The 15,000-nt window shown below is 39.7% G+C and overlaps 1 protein-coding gene across 1 annotated transcript in view; it reads left to right on the top strand.

The window, feature by feature from the left end:
* Window positions 1-15,000, top strand: part of LOC125036026 — a 21,362-nt gene that overhangs the window by 2,153 nt on the left and 4,209 nt on the right. Inside the window, exons 2-17 of the mRNA XM_047628382.1 lie at window positions 1-11; window positions 254-1,229; window positions 3,115-3,230; window positions 3,612-3,737; window positions 4,085-4,255; window positions 6,181-6,322; window positions 8,979-9,098; window positions 9,676-10,528; window positions 11,223-11,292; window positions 11,621-11,759; window positions 12,117-12,358; window positions 12,579-12,736; window positions 13,280-13,420; window positions 13,630-13,816; window positions 14,302-14,404; window positions 14,705-14,919. The exon at window positions 1-11 is cut by the window's left edge and continues 158 nt beyond it. Coding sequence (XP_047484338.1) covers window positions 1-11; window positions 254-1,229; window positions 3,115-3,230; window positions 3,612-3,737; window positions 4,085-4,255; window positions 6,181-6,322; window positions 8,979-9,098; window positions 9,676-10,528; window positions 11,223-11,292; window positions 11,621-11,759; window positions 12,117-12,358; window positions 12,579-12,736; window positions 13,280-13,420; window positions 13,630-13,816; window positions 14,302-14,404; window positions 14,705-14,919 — 3,770 coding nt within the window. The remainder of the gene's footprint in view (window positions 12-253; window positions 1,230-3,114; window positions 3,231-3,611; window positions 3,738-4,084; window positions 4,256-6,180; window positions 6,323-8,978; window positions 9,099-9,675; window positions 10,529-11,222; window positions 11,293-11,620; window positions 11,760-12,116; window positions 12,359-12,578; window positions 12,737-13,279; window positions 13,421-13,629; window positions 13,817-14,301; window positions 14,405-14,704; window positions 14,920-15,000) is intronic.

Here is a 15,000-nt window from a genome sequence, read left to right as displayed (position 1 = left end):
GATCAACACTGGTAATGTTTGTCACATCCTTACTTGGGGATATTTATCTGATAAATTTTTGAGATCTGTTTTCATGCTTATAATAGGATTAGAAGCTGTTCTGGACACCCAGCATCCAAACTGTTATATAGAATTTAGATTTTTCATAATTTCTTTATAATTGCTGCTTGCAGATAAGAGTAAATGTTAATATTCTTCATATCATCCAATTCTTCTTTTTAATAGTCAAAAACAATGTCTCTGAATCTTTCAGGAATTCCAGACAGTGTGATCCTGGCTACAGGGAAGGCATGGGAAGTTCTGGCCACTATGACAGCCATGATAGCCCCTACAACCATGAGAGGACACCCCCACCTAACCCCAGGGGCAGCTGGGGAAAAGGGAGAAGGGGCAAGCATGGAGGGAGGGGGGGTAAGGGAAAGGGTGTAGTCAAAGCTGATCCTCCTATGATACTTAGTGGCATCCCCCACATAGATCGCTCCTTTGTTGCAGCCAAAAATGAAAGTGGGGGGAAGAATGGCAGTGCTAGTAGCAGCCAAGTGAATGAGAGTGGTGAGGGTCCTGAGATGAATGCAAGTGGATCACCTTTTGGGGAAGTTCAGAATACATCTGGCCCAGTTCAAGAGGACTCAGGAAATGGCAGCTGTAGAGAGAATGGAAAGTCAGACCAGGCGGCCAGCAGAAGGGAGAGGCTGCCAATGGGAGAGGAGATTACACCACAGAGTAATAATAAATTTGAAGGTGAACTGCAGCTGGAAACTGTCGACAGTGAAGAAGAGTATGACAATGTTTCCCCTTCGTCTAATGCCCCTCAGGTAGCTACAGTAGCACAACCAGTAAATGTCTCAGTATCTGAGGACATGAATGCAGAATCTCAGGCTGTTTTGGAAAGATCACAAGAAGTTACTGAAGCTGACCCAGCAAAACTTGAACTTGAAACAGAAAGATACTATGATGAGCTGCTGGGTAAGAATGAAGGAGAGAAGGAAGATGGGGCAGAAATTCTATCTGCTTCTCAAGTGGCCAAAATCACAGTTGCATACAAAACGGATGAGGAACGGAAAAAGGATGAGGAGAACAAGAAAAAGGAGGAGGAAAAGAAAGCAGAGGAGAGACAGGCGCAAATTGAAACGGCTTGGTCAATCCTTCACCAGTACTGGCAGTTTGTGAGCGAAAACCCCTATGACTTCAATGGCTGGACGTACCTCCTCAACCATGTGGAAAGCATGGTAAGGTGTACTAAGAGGGGAACACATTTATGTTGATGAGTTTGTGATGCATGTGTGTGAAGTTATAGATTTCCCTTTACATTACTTACATAAAAGATGGTGATTGGACTAATCGGGTTTCAACCCATTGGCAATGTTACTCATATGTGACACTTGCAGATCAGCTTAATGTCAGGTGCTGCATGTGTATGTACAAGTGCTATGTAGGATCCATGCATAATTGGCTGCAGGAGTATTAGATTATTAGTATGCTCTTTCCCTGTTGTCTACAGTTTTGTCTAGTAAGACTTGTTATTCAAGAAATGTGTTGAAAACAAGGGTTAATTTGTACTTTTGCCCTGGCCATGTGTAGCATGTATGTCTCTCTACACACATGCACATGCACACCCATACAAGCACATACACGCAAATACATGCACTCATGCATGCACTCATGCATGCACACATGCTCACTCTCCCACTCTCCCACTCTCCCACTCTCCCACTCTCCCACTCTCCCACTCTCCCACTCTCCCTCTCTCCCTCTCTCCCTCTCTCCCTCTCTCCCACTCTCTCACTCTCCCACTCTCCCACTCTCCCACTCTCCCTCTCTCCCTCTCTCCCTCTCTCCTTCTCTCCCACTCTCCCACTCTCCCACTCTCCCACTCTCCCTCTCTCCCTCTCTCCCTCGCTCCCTCTCTCCCTCTCTCCCTCTCTCCCACTCTTCCACTCTCCCACTCTCCCACTCTCCCTCTCTCCCTCTCTCCCTCTCTCCCTCTCTCCCTCTCTCCCTCTCTCCCTCTCTCCCTCTCTCCCACTCTCCCACTCTCCCACTCTCCCTCTCTCCCTCTCTCCCTCTCTCCCACTCTCCCCATCTCCCTTTCCCTCTCTCCCTCTCATTTCCCTTTCTCCCTGCCCCTCTCTCTCTCTCTCTCTCTCTCTCTCTCTCTCTCTCTCTCTCTCTCTCTCTCTCTCTCTCTCTCTCTCTCTCTCTCTCTCTCTCTCTCTCTCTCTCTCACTCACTCTCCCACTCTCCCTCTCTCCCTCTCTCCCTCTCTCCTTCTCTCCCTCTCTCCCTCTCTCCCTCTCTCCCACTCCCACTCTCCCTCTCTCCCTCTCTCCCACTCCCACTCTCCCACTCTCCCACTCTCCCACTCTCCCACTCTCCCACTCTCCCACTCTCCCCATCTCCCTTTCCCTCTCTCCCTCTCATTTCCCTTTCTCCCTGCCCCTCTCCCTCTTTCCCTGCCCCTCTCCCTCTTTCCCTCTCTCTCTCTCTCTCTCTCTCTCTCTCTCTCTCTCTCTCTCTCTCTCTCTCTCTCTCTCTCTCTCTCTCTCTCTCTCTCTCTCTCTCTCTCTCTCTCTCTCTCTCTCTCTCTCTCTCTCTCTCTCTCTCTCTCTCTCTCTCTCTCTCTCTCTCTCTCTCTCTCTCTCTCTCTCTCTCACTCACTCACTCACTCACTCACTCACTCACTCACTCACTCACTCACTCACTCACTCACTCACTCACTCATATTCACTCACTCATATGCACTCACTCATATGCACTCACTCATATGCACTCACTCATATTCACTCACTCATATTCACTCACTCATATTCACTCACTCATATGCACTCACGCATTCACTCACTCATATTCACTCACTCATATTCACACACTCATATTCACTCACTCATATTCACTCACGCACGCACGCACGCACGCACGCACGCACGCACGCACGCACGCACGCACGCACGCACGCACGCACGCACGCACGCACGCATGCACTCACCCACACACACACGCACGCACACACATTGTGCATGTATATGTGTATCCATATGTAAATGTACATAAACACATCAAGACTCAGAGGATCTCTTTCTTGTTTATTAGCATACCTTTTTATTTGTCTTTCAGGACAACCTAGAAGCTGCTCGTTCTGCTTTTGAGGGATTCCTGCCTCTGTATCCTTACTGCTTTGCCTATTGGAAGAAGCTCAGTGACATGGAGATGAGGCACAAGAATTTAGAAAGGTTTGAGAACTCTTTTTATTTTTTCTCTTTTCTTCCCCTGAAAAATATTTTGTGTGTATCCTCTTTTCCTTTTGTTGTTGTTGTTGTTGTTGTGCTTAGGGTCTTTTTTCCATTTTGATTTTGTGACAAGTTAATATAGAAATATTTTTTTTTAGGGCTTGCAGTTGCATTATGAAAAGAAATCTTATTTTGAATTTCAGAATTATAAATGCAGTAATATTATATGTCTTCTCATCCCCAATTACTCTATTTGTTTAGTTTTTTCTCCTCTTCTGTATTTTCAGCATTTGTCTTTTATTTCCTTATTTACTTTTTGAACTTATTTCTCAATATGTATTTTATTCTTCTTTTGTCATTTAGTTTTTCATTTCCCCCCAACAGATCTCTTGGTGTTCTTCTCATCGGAAATGAATGTGTGCCATTTTGCACTGACTTGTGGGTTCCTCTAGTGGAGAATTTCATCTCCTATGGCAGAGGGAAGTCGCTGGAGCCTCAGTGTATCCGATTGTAAGTATAAATCGAGGAGTGAATATCAATCTCCATTTTTCAAAACATTTTTTTAGGTTTTGTCACCATTGCTTGTAGGTGATGTAAATTGTAGCTGTTCTTATCACAACACTAGACAATAATCCGTTGTATGAGCTTTAAATTGGTATGGACATATAAAGGCTTTTTTATTTTTAACCTATTATTTGTGTTATTTCAACCCTCTGTGTATATTGGACTTTGTTATGAATTGATAAAGATATGCATGTTATTGTTTTTAATCAAACATTTTGATTAGCTTACAATCTGTTCCCAACTTCCATTTGCTTCTCCACAAGAAGTTTGTATGATATTAACATTGTTTGCAGGTTGTATGAATATGGTCTAGACTCAGCAGGAAGAGGATGGCACAGTTCTCCTCTTTGGGAAACTTGCATAAACTACGAACAGCAGGACACGGGAGACCTTGTTCAAGTCATGGGATTGTACAAGAGACTTCTGTCTACACCAACTAAACTGTACAATAAACACTGGGACCAGTAAGTGATTTTCCAAAAATGAGGGTAATTTATGCATAGAAGACTGTCTAATTAGCAGGTTGAACTCTCCTCTTTTTACCGTTGAGAGTGAGTGTCAGCTCATCCTCAGGTTTTCATACATTTACTCCCAATTATTTATTCCCATCCAGTAGAGAAATGAATATGTGAAATGTACATTATTGAAGGAGGTCTGTGGAAAGGAAGTACAAGGGGTATGATATTGTTAGTTAGAGGCAGTACGTGCCACACATTTTGAGAATTCTGAGTGTATACTGCTACGTTCATTCACATGAATTAGGTAATTTTAGAGTGTACATGACATGCATATTGGGAATTCTGTTTTACTATTGTGAGCTGTATACACACACACACACACACACACACACACACACACACACACACACACACACACACACACACACACACACACACACACACACACACACACACACATATATATATACACAGAGGTGTGGGTTTTGTGTTGTGTTGTGATAGCGGGAAGCATCTAGGCACAAATAAAAAAAAAAGACAGGAGTTTTATTCACCACCTTGACGTTCAGCCTGTGGGTTTCCTTTTTATACAAACTAGAACTCTTTTAGCTTTAATGTATAATTATCATAGAGGGCAAACTAACAGTTTTTAACAGTATCGTAAAAACTTATTTATGCTTAACCCTACAGTGATGGTACCAGAAATCTCACAGTATCACTGATTTTGGTGACTTCTGGCAACTGTTCAGCCATTTGGCCGGAGAGTCTGCTAAGTGTAGTAGAACTTCGCTTGACTTGCCCTATCGTGAGTCTTTTCACATTATAACTGAATAAAAAGTATATGGTCCAGACTGATATTCATAGTGTTTGTGACGTCATGAACTATGTCATGAACTACACATCTTTCGGATTTATAAAACCTAAAGACTTTGTCTTACAGGTTAAAGCATATATTTTTAAAATGTCAGATAAAAAGATAAAAAATAGTCCTAAGTTGAAATAAAATCAAAGAAATATCAGTCAGACAGTAAAAATAAAAGTAAAAAATGACTAGTGCAAAATACTTTGAAGATTTGAGATAATAGTGAAAGTGAAATATAATATCTGTTAAATTAAGATCATTAGAAAATCAGATTAACCCATTGGTGACGGGTATAAAAAACTAAAAAAAAACTCTACGCTCTGGCGAACCACGGCAATGTGCCGACTTTGAGCACGTGAGTTCGCTACATCAAGCCGAATCACTGCCAAAGCGCGCCGCTGCGGCGGACAGCCGCACGCAACATTTCGAGCGTATTGTTATGACGCCTATAGGCGTGACCCGTCGGGAAGGGGTTAATAGACTTTTGAGTCTTAAGAACGAAGCAATTAAGTTGACAAGATGGCTATAAAGAGGGGAAACTTCACTAAAACTAAAAAAAACAATAGGAAAAATAAAAGGCTAAGCAAAAAGACTAGACCCCCCTAAAAGAACAGGAATGAGCGAGCAAAGTCCAGGCACGGAAGAAAGATGGGAAACGAGTGGCCAGCGGATGCTCTTGAAAGCCAGAGATGGGGAGGACTGGGATGCCACTTTACACTATGTTCATATGTCAATAGAGGTGCCATGAGGTCTTCCATGATTGGTTCAGGGAGACAAAACTGCGGTGAGGGAATTGGTAGTGGTCATAGTAGAAATAATCTTGCCAAACAGTGTACTTCCTTACACTCCCTTCCATTGACAACCAACGAAATATAGGGAAACATCCCACCAATTTTTAAAAGGATAAGCTTAATCAGTTCAGATAGGCTTTGGAATTACACTCAGTTGACTACCTTTGGACTTTAGGAACTAACAAAAGAGTTAAGAAGTATATGTTACATTAATAATTAGAAAATATACATAGGCTGACATTAATAAGTAATGGTAAAATATTAACTACCCCTTTCAGTTTCCTCGCCATAATAAGGGACCACCATCCTCGTAATCTTCTCTCCGTGGAAGAGTACCAAAAGCTACGGAAAGAGACATGTGAAGAACTCAAGATCAAGTACACACCGTGCTCCATGGTGCCTCCAAAATCTGTTCACAAGGTACAATTTTTCTCTTTCAGTGAGGGGCATAATAGTCTGGTGTCTGACTGTGGAATGAGAATTCAGTAACTTTTTATATTGATTTCCAAAGACTTCCATATGCTTGATTGCTATATTTAAGAGAAAGAACTATGTAAATATTACCTGCTTCCTGCTTTATAAGAGAAAATCTTTTGATCAAGATAATGAGATCATTTCAATTATGTCAGTAAGTTATATACTTTTTCAGGATTATTTGTTGGATGTCTTTTTTCCCAAAATACATTTCACTGGCAATATTAATTTTAGGGTAAGAGAAATTAGTGGAAATTAGATATATAAACTCTGATTGTTTACGCTATTAGACTACAGCTTGAATGGATTAAGTAAACTTCATTATGAACAGTAGTTCATCACATATGGAATTTTTCTTCTATTCATAAATGTTATTGCATTGTTTATGTATAGGTTTAATGCAGATATAACGAACTACACCAACTTTGGTCATAAATAACATGATGTGTATTTGTAGATTATTGGGTATGTGGGTAACTGAAGGGCAGGGAGGTAGGCTGTGCCCAAGCCTAAGAGGATTTGATGAGAACAAGAGCAGGAAGTTTTATTCTGACATGAGTCAAATAGACAATTTTATGTCTAGAAAATGTTCTGACATTTAGCAAATTCTAAATATTTGACAAAAAAAAAGAAAAAAGGTATGGAGTATTAGGCATATCTATCAAATGTCCAGATGTGTGAATCTCTGGGCAAATAAATTCTCCTTTATAAATGGCCTCTAGCTTTTTTGCCAAGACTGATATCCATCAAATCACTTTCTCTTAACCCAATGGCGTTGGGTATAGAAAATTAAAAAAAACTCTACGCTCTGGCGAACGGCGGCAATGCGCCGACTCTGAGCGCGTGAATTCGGTACATCAAGCCGAATCATTGCCTTGGGGCGCTTTGGCGCGGCGCCGCTGCGGACAGCCGCACGCTTCATTTCGGGCGTATTGTTATGACGGCAATAGCCGTGACCCGTCGCCATTGGGTTAACTTTGTACACTATCTCTTATTACACATTTCATCATATGTTATGATGTTTGCTGCTATTTCATACACCTGTTCTCACTGGTCATACCCTTTTATCCTTGAGCAGCCCTCTGTCACCAATTACATACAGGTCCCACTATCTGCTAATATGTATTACATTATTTATAACCATTTTTAGTTTATTTAGTTATCTCAGGTGTTATACTTATTCACATGTACTGTAGCTGCACATATGAATATTAGAAAAAAAGTAAACAAACATTATGAACTAGTGTTTATAATGAGATTTGATCCAAGCTATTTAAGCCGTAGTACGAGAATGTAAACAATCAAAGTTACTGTTTCCACTGTCCACTGAAGACCATATAGACAATAGTACATGCACTGTTCTTCGTGGCTTTGCTTTATTGATTTTATTTACATATAGATGGCATCACAAGCTTTTAGTTGTCCTTTTGTATGCATGAAAATGAATATCTTTACACCAAGAGACAGGGCATCTTCTGTATGCACCATAAAAAGTAATCCAGTATTAAAGTTTAAGCCAGATCTCTAATGCGCATGCACAATGGCAGCGTCCAGGATTAAATTTAATTCACCTCCAGACCAGACTTTGCTTTTGAGCTTAATCTTAATCCTGCACATGTGCAGAACGAGCTACTTAATCCCACCAATCATGTATTGATACATCATGATGTCATCAGCTCCATAGAAAAGATGGAGTTGAGTTGCCATTAAATATTTAAAATGAACAATAATGATACAAATTCTGACAATTTCATGTTAAAGATGTATGTGAAAATTCATCAATATGTGTTTTTATAAGTTATGGGGTACTCAAACAGCAGGTATAACTCTCAACATTGAAAAGAAACAAAAAGAAAATCCCACAGAGAATTCTAATGTATACAGACACAGAAAAGGCAGTGTTATTTCCCGGTTGGAAAAACGTTCCCAATTTATACTATATATAAATCAAATGAGAGAAAGATTTTAATAACATCATGATTAGATATCAGATTCAAAGTATAAACTTCCTGATTCTTTAAACTATAGTGACTTTAAAATAGTAACAGTAACAGTAACAGTAACATTTACAGTAACAGTAATAGTATTAGTAATAGTAATAATAATAATATGAAAAGTAATAATAATAATATGAAAAGTAATAATAATGATGATAATTAAATGAATATGAATATGAATATGAATACTAATAAAAAATAAAAATAAAAATAAGAAGAATGAGACAGGAAAAAAAAGATAATTGATTTAGTAATGAAGAGAGAATGATAATGATAATGATCATAATAGTTGTTAATGTAAATTAGCTACTAAACATAACCCCAACTAAAGTACTATTTGCATATGTTTTAGATGGAATAAATCTTTAAAAATATCATCTGATTTAGAGTGGTGGCGATAAAAGGATGTACTTAACCCCTTGGTTGCAGGTGACATCTACTATGATGCCATGGCAGCGTTGCACTGATGCCGTGGGTGGCATCCGTATAGGTGTGGCCTTTGCAGATATACTCGTTTGGCAGACCGCATAGCTGCTGAAAAAGCCTGCGCACATTGGGTTAAAGAATGTTTACCATTAGCTGCTAACTGTGTCTTCCTTCAACAGACTCCTCAACCAGAGGACAAGCTCACATCTCGAATGAAGGAGAAACTAGTGGCTTCTTACATCAAGACTCATGAACACAATGAAGAGGAGGTGGACAAGAGATGGAAGTTTGAGGAAAGGGTCAGTAGTTTGGTGATGCGACCAATTTGCTTTATGGGGAAAGGGAGAGGATCATGGTCCCTTGGTCTTTTACTTTTGTTTATGATGTTTTGATATGTCAGGGGAAAAGATTATGAAAATATTTTTTTCATTTGGAGTTCCTGTGTTCATTTCTACCTGAAAGTATGCTGTACTTTGTTGTAAGAGTTGTAATTTTAAGTAAAAAGGAGAATATAAGAGTATGATTTTTATAAGAGAGCATATATCTAAGATACTATAGTTCTTAACTTTATAAAGGCCAGATATAAAAGAGATCAAGTATGATATAATAATCTTTACCAATATACAACATTTGATAGGAAAACTTTTTGAATTGGGCTCCACAAATTGCTCCTAAGCAGCAGATGATTTGGTAATGATAAACAAAGAATGTTTTGATAAAATGGTAATAAGAGAAAATTTATGGCTAACTGGTCTCCTGGCATACCTGTTAATTGCACATGGGTAAGCCAAAAACCCTGACAATGCTATTATCAGGTGAATTATTAGCATTCTCTTTTTGACATTTGTGTTGCTGACTAGTTTTTCCATCTTCCAGATAAAAAGACCTTATTTCCATGTGAAACCTCTAGATAAGAAACAACTCAAGAACTGGAATGAATATTTGGACTTTGAAATTGGCATAGGAGACCCTGTTCGAATAATTCCACTCTTTGAACGTGCTCTTGTAGCCTGTGCTCTGTACGAAGACATGTGGTGCCGCTATGCTTCGTACATGGAGAAGCACGTGCAAAACATCATGGATGCAATGCACAGTGAACAAAGCGAAAAGAAAGAGGAAGAAGTGAGTGATGCAAGTGGTGATAAGAAGGAAGCAGAAAAGGTAGAGGGAGGTGGTGAAATTAGTGAGAATTCTGCCACAGCTACCGAGTGTATAGCTAAGAAAAAAAATTGTGAGGATAATTCTGATGAGAATAGTCAGGTAAATGATGAGAGTGTAGTTGATGTTAAAGATGTTAAAGATAGAGATGATTCAGGTAACCGGGGCTCTGTTGCCAGTGCGCAGAGTGAAAGTGCAAGGGACGACTCCTCAGTTGGGAATAGTGACCAGTGTAACTGTGATAAAGACACCAAAGTGTGTGAGGTCCATGTGCTCTCAAACTGTACCTCAGAAACGGACTCTTCCAGCCAGAACGATCAGACAGGCAATGAACAGAGGAAAAAGATAGTAGAAACAGAGCCCCAGACTTACAAACAGCTCAAAGACAAACTCAGTGTTAATATAAGTATGGCTGAAAGAGTGTTGAGATGCCCCCCGCTCACCCCTGTGTGGATAAAGGGTGGGGTGAGCTGGGAGGACGTGAGGCACACATACCGTCGTGGTGCGTGGATACATTGCCCCAGTAAACCCCGCCTTCTCATGCAATGGGCAGAATTTGAGGAAACACAAGGTAAAGAAGGTGACCCTGGACCTCTCTCCAGACCAGGGTCATCTGCGGTAGGAAGTTTGTATGTACATATCTTTTTTCCTCTCTCTCTTTTTATTTTTATTTTTTTACCTCAAGGGAGGTCTCATAGTATTGAAATGATTTTGATGGTGAACAGTCTCTTTGACTGTGATTATTACTATTTGTCTTTCCAATTTAAATATTTGTTTAAGTAGCACTATTTTTGGCTAGCTTATCTGTTGTTTTTACCATTGTGATTAAAACCTCTATATCAAGACAACTTAATCTAAATATTTTTTCAATGATATGCATTCCTTTGATTTTTTTTCATTATTAATGAAAATTTATTTTATATGCCTATTACATGCACATAGCCTACATGTTATAATAGCTAGCTATATTTTTAAAGATCTAAGAAGGGCAAGAAAAAGAAAAGGAAAAAAAAAAGTATATATTTTTTTTTGTAGTGTAAGCCTATAAACTTAGTATACTTGAGGATGTAATTGTTTTATATATTTGACCTTGAGTGAAAATGGGAAAAGTCAAGTGATTTACAAAGGCAATATTCTTATATTGTGATTAAGTTTAAACAGTTTCTGTGACATTATCTGATTATATGATTTCAGTAATTAGTTTTTATTTTTAGTTCCAAATGAATGACCTCTGTGGAATAGAAATTGATTTTGAATCATTTCAGGTAATTTGGATACAGCAAGAGAGCTGCTTAGTACAGTTATTGCCAAGCATCCCACTCTACTGAAAGCACGGTAAGTGAAGGAAGGTGAAGACATAAGTACGTCATAGACTGTTAAATATATAATCATTATGAGAATATTTACATCTTATTATGTAGCTTTTCTTGGTTGTGTTCCATAGCCTGTCGGATGCTGTTGGTGCATACGATGATCATTTTGTAGTTTGATGTTCATTGGTATATTTTTTTGCACAGGCTAATGATAATGGAAACTGTTTTTAATATATACTAAATGTAATGCATTTATAATTAATGTTTTTCCTGTATCTTTAGATGTAATGTGCACTTTTTTCCATAGTAGATAGAGAAATATCAGAGAATCATTTTCTTTGATTTTGCAGAATGCAGCTGATAGAACTGGAGCGAAGAGCCCAAAGTTACCTGCGTGTTGAAGAGTTGTATGCTGAAGCATCTCGGGTTGTCACTGAGCCTCGTCTCAGATCTTGGCTTGCCATTAGATATGCACGCTTCCTGTTCAAGGTGAGTAGGCTAGATGTAGAGAAAAATGTGGTGATATATATATATTTTTTAAAATTTAGATAGTTTTATTTCCTTTTTATTGCTCTGCTATTGTCAGAGTTTTTGAGGTTTTATGTGTATACTTGTAGCATGTCTTAGGAAAAGTTTTGATAATTTGTGAATACTATGCACTCAAGTTCCGATGAGTTTTCAGATACTTTCTTATCATGACTGATGATTCATGATTCTTTTCTTTGCATTTTTTAATTTAATTTTATTAGAAACCAATATTGTAGCATAAGAACAGTCTTAAGTGGGATTTATAAGTAAGGCAAGATATTTGGCAGAAGTGATCAGTCCCACCTTTTACCCTTTCAGATCCTTCTGGAGGCGGACCGAGCGCTGGTAGTGCTCCGCAAGGCCCTGAAGAAGGATCGAGGCAATGTACACCTGTACCATCATGTATTTGATATCTGCTACCAGCGCCAGCCTTTGGACTGCCAAGGGGTGCTGGCATCGGTGATGCTGGCCCTGGCATCTAAGGAGCTCTCAGTCCACTCCAAATACTGGTTTGCTTTCAAGAGGGTGGAGTTCCTGAGAGAGCATGGAGACATTAAGGAGTAAGTGGTATGAAGTTTTGTCAGGATGATAGGAGTGTTTTTTAACTGCTTCTTTTGTTGTATTTATACTGTTTGTTAGAGGAGTTTTGGGGATTATCAAGGGTATTCTCCGTATTAAGGTTACATACCCTGTATTAGAAGCAGAATAATGGAACATAAGTTATGCCAATGCATGACACTTCTTCTCATTCAATTTTTTTTTGTACACATTGTTCTTTAGACTGAAAAAGGCACAAATGGAGATGGAGGAACTAAAAGCCTTGGTAGATGAGGAGCTTGCTAAGAAAGCAAAGGAGGAAGAGGAGAAGAAAGAAACGGATGCAGTGAAAAGCGAGGGCAAGGATACCACTGCTGGAGAAAATGCATCAGGTGGTGCAGGTAGTGAATCAGTTTTCTTGTCATTTTAGAAGAATATGACTTGGACATTTTAGCTTCCTGTGGAATACGACTATTGGAGATTTTAAGTTCTGTACTTCTAGACTTTTCAAAGAGCCTGTTTTTCCTAACATATTAACCTCTTACTGTCGGGCCTCGCCTATAGCCGTCATGAAAAGACAACTCATCATGATGGATATGGCTATAGGCGTCTCGACTTGCTAGAGCGAGTCGAGCAGGAAGTTCCGCTACACATAGTGGACTCCTGGGCCCAATGGCTGGATGGTTGCCAGAAGTCATACGAATCAGTGACGCCGTAAGATTTCTGGTACCGCCATTGTAGGGTTAATTAATTTATTCAGTGAAACTCTACTAGTTTTCTTCAAGTCATATAATTTTACTGAAATTTAAATGGAGATCAGAATCAGTAATTCTTTCATTGCACATTGTAAGAAGTAACAACATGCAGGAAATCTTTTTTCCAGATCTCAAACAAATGTTTGCAAGAAACTAATTTTTATTGTTCAAATTTTGATAATTCTTCAGATGGTACGACCAGTACAAATGCAACTGAAGAGGCAGCTCCACTAGGGAGTGAAGTATCAACAGAAGCCAATCCTCAAGCTCTGCAAGTGCCTGAAGCCCAGCCTAACCAGCAGTTCCCAGTCCCATACTTTGCTGCTGATGGTATGGGGTCTCTCAAAATTTGATGTGCTATTGTTGTTATCATTATTATTGTTATTTTTGTTGTTATTTCCATTGTCATCACCATCATTACTATTTTTATTATCATCATCATTTTAATTATTTTAATGACTGTTTATTATTCAGTGACTTAGGTACTGTCAGTCATCTTTCAAAGCTTTGAGCTCAGTCTTCCTTTCCCCTTTCTTCAGGTGCCATCACCTACACCCCAATGGAGGGCTATGGCTACGGCTACTCAGACCCCAACCAAGCTCTGCCAACGGCCCAGGAGGTAGTCCAGGGTGCAGGAGGGTCGGCAGGACAGCTGGACAACACCGCTGCTGACTGTCACAAAGTTCCTCCATCCTGGGAATTGAATGTCCAAATAGGGGGATATGGGTGAGGATCTTAATGTGTATATTCTTTGTCATTGTTAGGTTATTCCTTGGTTTAATTGACTATTGGATTTTTTTATGGTTAAGTTAGTTTCATTAGGCTTATGAATATTTAGTAGGTATATATGGATGTATGAGTCCAAAGTTATTTAACCCAATGGCGACGGGTCACAGCTATCGCCGTCATAACAATACGCACGATGTGCGGCGTGCGGCTGTCCGCAGCGGCGCCGCGCCAAAACGCCCCGAGGCAATGATTCGGCTTGATAGACCGATATCACGCGCTCGGAGTCGGCGCACTGCCGCCGTTCGCCAGAGCGTAGAGTTTTTTTTAATTTGCTATACCCGGCGCCATTGGGTTAAAGTGGTTTTATGAATTTTGATGATCATTATGAAGCAATAAGGTTTATGAAGCTTTGCTAGATTAATTTGCTTCTGCCTGTTAAGTCTATAAAAGGAAGTGACTGAGTTCCCCTTTTCCCATCATAGGTACGGCAAGTCAGATGAGAATCGCTGGCATCAGAATACAGCCTATCACCAGTATGATGAGCTTGTTACCAATGGCTATCCAGACCACCTCAAGGACAGGAAGGTAAGGCAACAGGTCTTGAGAAGATTAATCAGTTATGCTCTTCTTTTATGGTGTAAAAGAAAATGCAAAGGAAATGTGAGACAAAACTCTGTATAGCATTAAACTTTGTGGTGTTTGGGTTGAACAAAAATGAATTACATCTCTACTGAAGAAGAATCTCATTAATGTGTCACCTTTCCTTTTTGTTGTCTTTCCATGTGTTGGAAATCTTTGTATTTGTATAACTAAATATGCAGACATGAACTTTCAACTTGTCCAAAAATCATTGAAAATGAAATTCTCCTTTCCCCCTTCCCTTAGATGGAGGATTTCAAGATGCCTTTCCAAGTTAGTATTGACCACCTGCACCGGCGTCCAGGTTTGCCTCCTCCGGGGAGAATGCCTGACCTAAGTCAGCCACCACCATCTGCCCCGGGGAGCATGCCCCCCTCCAGCTTGCCTCCACCTACAGATATGTCCCATTCTAACCTCCTGCCACCCATTATGCCAGGAGTCCTGCCACCCAAGTTCACACGGTTAGCACTCAAAGAGCCTGTTTCTACTTTGTGATATAGATGCATATGTTATAAGAAGCTCATGTTTTATTTCCTGTCTTT

Source organism: Penaeus chinensis, chromosome 20, assembly GCF_019202785.1.
Source record: "Penaeus chinensis breed Huanghai No. 1 chromosome 20, ASM1920278v2, whole genome shotgun sequence".
Classification (NCBI taxonomy): domain Eukaryota; kingdom Metazoa; phylum Arthropoda; class Malacostraca; order Decapoda; family Penaeidae; genus Penaeus; species Penaeus chinensis.
This window is presented reverse-complemented; position numbering and strand designations above follow the sequence as displayed.